Source organism: Thalassophryne amazonica, chromosome 1, assembly GCF_902500255.1.
Source record: "Thalassophryne amazonica chromosome 1, fThaAma1.1, whole genome shotgun sequence".
NCBI classification, from domain to species: Eukaryota; Metazoa; Chordata; class Actinopteri; order Batrachoidiformes; family Batrachoididae; genus Thalassophryne; species Thalassophryne amazonica.
In genome coordinates, this window is record NC_047103.1 from 2,615,831 (window position 1) to 2,624,825 (window position 8,995).

Below are 8,995 nucleotides of genomic sequence, written 5' to 3' on the forward strand. Positions count from 1 at the left end.
TTCTGGGCCTTAACTGCAATATTTTTAAAGGGGATAGAGAATCAAAATCATCTTTTTCATGTTTTTGGTGTTAGTTCAGAGTCTCCCCGCTGTGGGGAAAACACACGAAGTGCCAGCAAGTTTCAGAACCTCTGTTTCAAGTATTTCTCCTTTTTTGAATTGCCCCTAGAAAACAGGCCAATCCGTTTTTGAGCGAAAACTTACGTCACATTTTCACCAATAGCCCCCCACACACACACCCACACACACACCCACCCCCTTTCACACACGCCCCTTCGAAATTAATTATTCATAAGGTTGTGCCCACCCCATTCGTAACACTCGAAGAGAAGCAGTGGTGAGCTCCAGGTGTTCTTTCCCACGCTGTTTTAGCGGACTACGATCTTCCCACGGAAAACATTGTACGCGATCACTGGCTTTTATTCATTTTTAACTGCATCCCCAGTACATACAACCGCCGACTATTTCTTTGCTCTGCGCATTTCACGGAGGACTGTTTCACAAACCTTGCACGATTTCGAGCTGGCTTCAGTCGGCATTTAATACTCAGTAGAGGGTCAGTTCCGACTCTGCGACAAAATCAACCCCAGCAATCAGTACAGCCTGTGAGTATCACAGTTTATTTTGTTTTAAATTTGTGTTGCGTCATATTCCTGTTGTAAGAATTGCATGTTAGAATGGCACGTTAGCTCTGGTTTGTTCCTCTAAAGGGAATGAGCTAACCCCTTAGCAGCTAGGGATGTGTATCGAGAACCTGTTCCTTTCGGGTATCGTTAAGAAATGATTCGATCCACCGACATCAATAAGCTTTGTGCTTAACGATTATGTTATCGGTCCTTCAGAGTGGCCGTTGTTTTGGGGGGTGTTTGTCAGGAAACTGATCATTTCTGTATTGATTACAGACCCTGTAGCGGGTCCGTAAACAACTTTTCTGCAGCGCGGCTTTGCTTTGAACCTTGAACCAATCGAAGCAGTGCTTCGCAGATTGAAGCATTGCTTCGATTATTCTTTCTTTCTTTTGCTTAATTTTCTTCTGCTAAAACCCTAAAGAGCATACGTCTGTGAGTATTATTTACCTTTTGTATGTTAAACCGACCTGTTATGTTCTTCTGAAACAGTTGATAGATGTATTTTATAACTTAAAAATGGGAGCGATGCTAATGCGTTAGCATGTCTATGGCATTTTCAATGTTAAAAGTTAGCATTGCAGCTGTTATCACGTTCGGGTGCATTTGTTTTCAAATTGTAATATTTCTTAAATTTATTTTTGTTTATATATTAATAATCTAATGATTATTATATACAATTTTAGAGAAAGAGGCAAAAAAAAACCTGAATAGAAACACAACAGAAAATATAAAAGCAATGAAAATAAATAAATAATGCTTTCTTTTCAGTGAGAGCAAGGGCAGCCAATCAAACAACGGCAACCGATCAGCACCACCTACTTGCATTTCATAATGAGGTTGCCAAATAAGCTCCGAAACGACGCCATTAAAGGCAAACGAGGCATTCTAAACCCAGCATAGTAACATAGCTGTTTCAGAGAGCCTTTTAGGAAGGTTCTGAGCCATTACAGACCCAACCAATTTTCTTTGGGCTACATATCACATCACAGAACAAGGATTAATGCCCCATTCAACCTCTCTCTATCACCTTTAACGTAATGGGACACAAACCAAATTGCCATCCTTAAGTGTATGTAAAACTACAAATAGACCGTATCTATTAAAAGGATTAAAAGGAGTCTTTTCCAGATTGTTTAATTCCCTTCTTGTCACAGGAGTGCCCAAATCTTGGAAATTCTCCATAATAAGGCCTATACCAAAAAAGCCAGGGGCAAGCAAACCTGAAGATTTTCGGCCCATTGCCATAACCTCCATATTATGTAAAACTATGGAGAGAGTTTTAGTTGACATCCTGACGTGAACTAGACCCTCTGCAGTTTGCCTATAAGAGGGACAGAGGTACTGATGATGCCGGATTGATCTTGCTGGACGTGATCTCAAAGCAGCTTTCACTTGCTAAAGCATACACTCGGGTTTTGTTTGTAGACTTCAGTGCAGCTTTTAATTCTATGAAATTACATATTCTTCTGAAAAGGCTGATTTAAATGTTGAAAAGGGCCTGATGCTCTGGATCAGAGACTTTCTGTCCCGTCGCCCTCAAAGAGTTTGTGCTAACAACATTCTGTCAGGAGAGCTCATCATAAGCACTGGCTGCCCACAGGGTAGCGTTCTTTCACCTCTGCTATACTCTTTTTACAAATGAATTTGCAGTTAATGACACAAACTTTAAACTGATTAAATACGCGGATGACATGGCCCTAGTCGTCCTGCTACAGAAGTGTGACTCCTCTGGTGAAGCCTCCTATCTCGCTCACATTAAGGCTCTTGAAGCTTGGTGTCTCGACAGCCAGCTGGAAATCAATGTGTCTAAGACAAAGGAGCTTGTTTTTCACACAAAGCAATGGCCAGCTTGTTGAAACATTTAAATATCTTGGTACAGTTCTTGATAGTCACTTGAGCTTCTTTGAAAACACTGATTTTATCTTTAAGAAATGTTCACAGCGACTCAGTCTTCTCAGAAGATTGAGTTGTCTTGGTGTTAATCCGCAGATTTTAGAGCTTGTGTATTCTGCACATATTGAGAGTATTTTAACATTTCATCTTTGTGTTTGGTCACTTGAGTTGTAAATGTAAGGACAAATTAAATAGAATTGTAAAAATGACGGGGAAAATTGTGGGAAAACCCCAGAAGACTCTGAACCACATTTACACTGACAGGATGAGGAGGAAAGCTGAGAGAGTCCTGGCAGACAGCTCTCATCCTCTGTCCTGTCAGTTTGAGCTCTTGAAGTCTGGGAGGCGCTACAGAGCTCCTCTGGCCAAAGGTTCTTTCAAAAAATCTTTTATACCAAATGCCGTCACCATAATGAACTCAAAAAAGTGACCACTCCACAAATAAAACCTGAACTGCTTTACTTCTGTTTTATTTGATTTTATTAGATCTTACTGTACATTTTATTTATCTTACTAGGTCTTATTCTATTTCTTCTTTTACTTCCATGTATTTTATGTATCTTATTTTTGTTTTATTCGTGTGTTTGTATGAATGTTTTATGACTGTTTTTTTTTGTGCTGGTGAGCCAAAGACAATTTTCCACATCGGTGGACAATAAAGAATTATTCTATTCTATCTCAAGAACCGTTACAGATAGACTTAATTTTGGTGTCAAGATGTCCACAGTACCCAAGTTTATATTTAACATCAATAAATTTATGTGGTTAAATATTGAGATTTTTTGAGTTATTTGGGGAAAAACAAATTGTGGCCATCTTGGATTTTGGGAGTGTTCCCCATTTTTTTTTTTTTTTTTTTTTTTTATCTTTCTAGACTTTTAGTATGTCTTATAAAACAGTTTCACGGTTCAAATGCCACCAAAATCATTTCTGTTGCAATTTGTTCTGGGTCAAACCATAAAATGACTGGACTTGTGTGGAACTCTGGTGCGTCACATACAGTCGACATCAACCCGCGTCGACGTTCAGTCCAAGACTTTGTCTTATTATATGATTGGCTATTTTAAAAATAACTATTTTCAACTTGGAAAGATTTCATTTTTGTTTGTTTTTTTTCTCATTTTATTTGACGTTCATGTGTGTGGGGGGGGGGGGGGGGGGGGGGGGTGTTGTTTGTTGTTGTCAATCTGAACCAATCAGCCGCCAGTCATGATGTCACTGTGTGTCGCAGACGCAGTGAAGCAGAACTGTCTGTCGGTCAGCACCAGGTTCCGAGGATGTCTGAAGAACATCAAACTGGTCAAAGGTCACCTTCACCACACGCTGGACCTAAGCTCCGCCCACCACCTTTCTGGAGTCATTCCAAATTCCTGTCCTGCTGCCTAGCAACAGCCAGCCTGCCTCTCAAAGCAATATTGATCATGCAATCAATTAGACAATGTTCATGTTAGCAAGCAAAAGATGAAAGTTTTTATTTTATTTCAGGATTTAATGAGAAATTATTTTTTTTTTTAAAGCAGATTTACTGAAATTAGACAAAAACATGAAGCTGATTTTTTTTTTTTTTTTTTTATGTTGTTGGAATTCAAGTCAGTGAAGAATCTTTGTTTGTTTTGGATCTAAAAGTGTTATAATAAACATCATGCTAAGCTCGGTTTCCTTCACTTCTTGGGGTCCGGTGTCTCGACGAGATGCCATCCCCGTCCAGAGGCCCGTCACCGCGCAACTACACACATGCAGTCCTCTCTACTCGGACTTTAACACCTCCCCCATCCAGTTTACATGCCTCTCTTTACTGCGCATGCGCATTAACGCATTTCTTTCTGCACAAAAATAATCTCCAGGTTAAGAATGCTTATCTTTTAATTGTGAGTACATTTTACACATTACTGTGTTCAGACAAACAATTAATACATTTACTTGCCCGTCAGTATCAGCTAACTGTTATGTGGGAGAGTAATTGTTTGCTCCAGTTTCCAGGTTTTTGAGGCTGCAGAGTCCTGGAGCCTATAAAAGCCCGCCTTGAACCCGCCCTCTCGCTCTCACACTCCACCTGGCAGCAAGGCAGCAGCAGCTCTAATCCTTTCTCTCCATTACGTTTATTGTTAACTCCCCTAGATTTTTGTTACAATAAATTTGTTAAAGTTTTTAGTTGATTTTGTCTTCCTTCATGTTGCACTCCAAGAGCTAGGGTTTAACATTTTGGGGGCTCATCCGGGATTTGAACCTGGGACCTCTCGCACCTCTCCAGGGTGTAACACTAACACAAACAAAAAGTTACACAAAAGTCTTACAGAGGATAAACAGAGCATTTCAAAAACATGACAACAGGTTCATATCCTCTGCCATAGCTCCAGGAAGTGTTCAACATTTGGCATTTCCTGCTCGCAGCGCTGTGTTGCTTCAGTCATACGACTCCTTTGTTCCAGTCTTCTGGGCTGATCGCCGCCTCCAGACTGCTTGAAATGTCAGGAGAACTACATCTCCATCCAGCTGGAGGCAGTGGTGGGCACAGCTAACCAGAAAGTTAGCTTCAGTAACCATTAATCAGATAACTGGAACGTTATCTTTTATGATGATAAACTGCTAAAAAAATTCTATATTACAGATAACCAATAACTATTCATATTGATTTGGACGCAGCCACATCAGATTACACTGTCGGCTTCTGATAAACCAGTTTCACTTTAAGCGCCGCAGGGGCTGCTGGGTAAATTCAAGGATCACAAACACAAAAAGAATACATAAAAAATGCGTAAATAAAAAATAAACTGCAAACACTGTCATCTTTCAAAAGCAGTAAAACACAGTATTAGAAATTACAGTTTATCTGGGTATTAGATACACCGTCATTTACAAACTAAAAGCTGTCACTTTTTTCACACACTTTGAACACTGTAGCTTAAACAACCAAAATACATCTATTAATGCATTGATTGGCAGAATAAAATACACAGTAAATATAAATTTTTACCTGTGAGTTTCATCTGAATAAATAATCCACATTTTAAATCCAAAACAATGTCTAAATGTGAAGAAAAGTCCCTCTGTACACACAGCTGCACTGTAAGAGCTCCTCTCCCCCACCGTGTCTTGGCAATTAAATTACAGCCACAAAAAAATAAAATAAAATAATTGAAAGTTTATTGAAAGTTAAAAGTTTATTCTCATAAAAACATATAATCTGGGGTGTAAGGTATACTCCCCCTTGGAATTAATAACATACAGTAACAATTAACATAAATCATCAGTGTTAAAAGTGACAGATTTCATAACATTTTTAAACTGGTTGACTGACTTACTATTTACAATTTTAGAATCCAATTTGTTCCAGTATTTCACTATTCTATTGCACCAAAAATGTTTTCTAGCATCAATTCTACTATAATAGTTATACAAGTGTTTGTTATGGCCTCTACTACTATTAAATGGTTGTAAACTGCCTGGATGCCCAGTTGTATACATTGTTTAAGTCTATTTGGAGTAACTTCTCATCAGCAGTTTTCATTTCCCTGTACACTTTAGTATCGTCTGCGAACATACTGATGGTAATAACAGTTTATATCACTGGAGAAACACAAAAACAACAAGGCGCCCAACACTGTGCTCTGTGGAACACCAGATATCACAGTTTGTGCAGAAGACAAGCAGCTCCCTATTTTAACATATTGCAACCCTTTGTGTTAAAAAACTTTCAATCCATTTAAAGGCACTGTCAATAATACCATATTGTGAAATTTTGTTGAGTAATTTGCTATGTACCACTGAGTCTAAACATTTTGAGTTTTCTAGATAAATCACGTCCATCTGATAACCACTGTCATAGTTTCTAGTCCATCTGTCAAAGCACTCTATCAAATTTGAGACAGTAGATTTTCTAGACAAAAAAACATCCTGGCTTACAGGATTAATATTTTTTTGAAAAAGTAATGTAACATTTGCACACGTACAACTCTTTAACACTTTGCAGAGAATTGATGTAAGACTAACTGGACGATAGTTTGAAGTTAGCTGCGGGTCGCCTTTCTTAAATATTGGAGTAACATGAGCAATTTTCCAGTCATTTGGAACAAAACCTTCAGATAGACATTTGTTATACAAAACATTGAGAGGGTTTGGTATATTTGCAATAACATTTTTTAAAAAGAATGCAGTAATTTTGTCTGGACCTGGTGCAGATGAAAATTTTAACTTCTTTACAATTTTGATCATAATTCAAACTTAAACAGCTTGGCGCTCTTTTGATACTCTTCAAATATCACAATATTCTTGTTGTGAGTATATCTACGCCACTGGCGTTGCTAACCTCTCTTCAAGCGCTTAAATTAATCATTAAACTGAGGAGCACACTTTTTTGAGGTAACGGTTGTTAAGGGAACAAAGTTCAGTAATACAAAATCAATACCTTTCTTAAATGCTTTGTAATAGTCATCTGCATGGTTGCAATTAGAATAGAACAGTTTTAAACTTGATACTGCAGTGATCACTAAGAAAAAGGTTCACTGCAATAAATTTCCTGAATCAGTTTTGGTTTGAGCAAAGTACAAGATCCAACATATTCTCATTGCGGGTAGGACAACTGACACATTGGCTTGCACCAGATTTGTGACAAAGATCTAGAAATTCCTCTGACACATGAGAGCGAGAGCTGAAGTTACACACCACTCAGTATCATTGAGGTTAAAGTCACCATATATCACAAAGTGTTTAACCTGCTGTAATATAAAACTGAATAAATTGACAGAATCTTCTATAATAGCGTTAGGTGGTCTATACACAGTACCTATTCTCAGAAAAGTGGAATCTTTCATTTTTACATCAACAAACACACATTCATTGGTGCCAAATGATCAAGAACAATCAATATTGGAATTAAGCAAATTTGAAACAGCAATTAAAACATCTCCACCAGTGGTGGTTTCACAGTCTTGTCTAAAAATACATGATACGAGGATTTACCACAGTCATTATTAAAAGCTGTGAGGTGGGCCTGGTCATTCAACCAGGTCTATGAGATGCAGATAACATCTGGGCAGTCATTCGTTAATATCTGCTGGAGTTCATCTTGTTTGTTGTTGATGCTTCTGGCGTTAAAATACCAGAAGGTCTTGACAGTTTGTACGCACTACTCTGCAGCTCTGTCAGACATGCTATTGTCCAGAGATACGTCGTCAGCGATCATTCTGGCAGGAGTTGCAATGTCTACAGGTGGGGTACCTGGACCAGGTAATACAGCCCAGTCATGAGCATTCTGTCTACTGGTCAAACGAGTTCTCCTTTCTTGAGCGTTCTGTCTGCTGTGCGAACGAGTCCTCCTCTCTGCAGCAATCGGTGAACTGTTGGCCTGGAAGCGGGTGCCACGTCTCGGTTGCCCGGATCGGCCACCCTGGGCATCCTGGCGGTCCTGTGGTCGTTGCAGTCCCACAGGCTGTTCTGTAGACTGCTCACCATTGCCAGTGGCCTCTTTAGATTTCTAGCATCACTTGTAATCAACGTCTCACTGGACTTTCGTCCAGTCGGGTCGGATAAGTATGCGTTTGTACACATGGTCATCTGGTAGCTTGCCAAGATTCCTAGTATTTTCAAGTACTCAAATTTTGGCAGCACCAGACTTGAGGAACACCTTAACTGGCCATGGATTCCCATTAGGTTCACGAGGCTTGCCCAATCTGAATGCTCTGTCGATGTCACCATCTCTTACGTTGCACATTAGGCCATTTTGAAACAGACAAGTATGGACCGTCTCACATCTGCCTCCTCAGACTCAGAGCTAGATGTTTCTTTAATGCTGTAGATCACATTCAGTTCCTTTTCTCTTCTCTAAGAGTGTTCATCAGTTACTGCACATACCATGGCCTGGACATCGTCAGACATTAAAGTACCATTTGTTACAGAGGTTACAGGGGTAGTAGAGTTCCATGAATCACACTCATTCTCAAGTTCTTCTACTCTCTTCAATAGAGTATCCTGGCTTTCAACATATACTCAACAAAAATATAAATGCAACACTTTTGGTTTTGCTCCCATTTTGTATGAGATGAACTCAAAGATATAAAACTTTTTCCACATACACAATATCACCATTTCCCTCAAATATTGTTCACAAACCAGTCTAAATCTGTGATAGTGAGCACTTCTCCTTTGCTGAGATAATCCATCCCACCTCACAGGTGTGCCATATCAAGATGCTGATTAGACACCATGATTAGTACACAGGTGTGCCTTAGACTGCCCACAATAAAAGGCCACTCTAAAAGGTGCAGTTTTATCACACAGCACAATGCCACAGATGTCGCAAGATTTGAGGGAGCGTGCAATTGGCATGCTGACAGCAGGAATGTCAACCAGAGCTGTTGCTTGTGTATTGAATGTTCATTTCTCTACCATAAGCCGTCTCCAAAGGCGTTTCAGAGAATTTGGCAGTACATCCAACCAGCCTCACAACCGCAGACCACGTGTAACCACACCAGCCC

The 8,995-nt window shown here is 39.4% G+C and overlaps 1 protein-coding gene across 1 annotated transcript in view; it reads left to right on the forward strand.

The window, feature by feature from the left end:
• The window catches only part of lama1 (laminin, alpha 1), a 309,926-nt gene extending 305,508 nt beyond the window's left edge, over window positions 1-4,418 (forward strand). Inside the window, 1 exon segment of the mRNA XM_034180072.1 lies at window positions 3,754-4,418. Coding sequence (XP_034035963.1) covers window positions 3,754-3,908 — 155 coding nt within the window. The 3' untranslated portion in view covers window positions 3,909-4,418.
• Window positions 4,419-8,995: the final 4,577 nt, after the last annotated feature.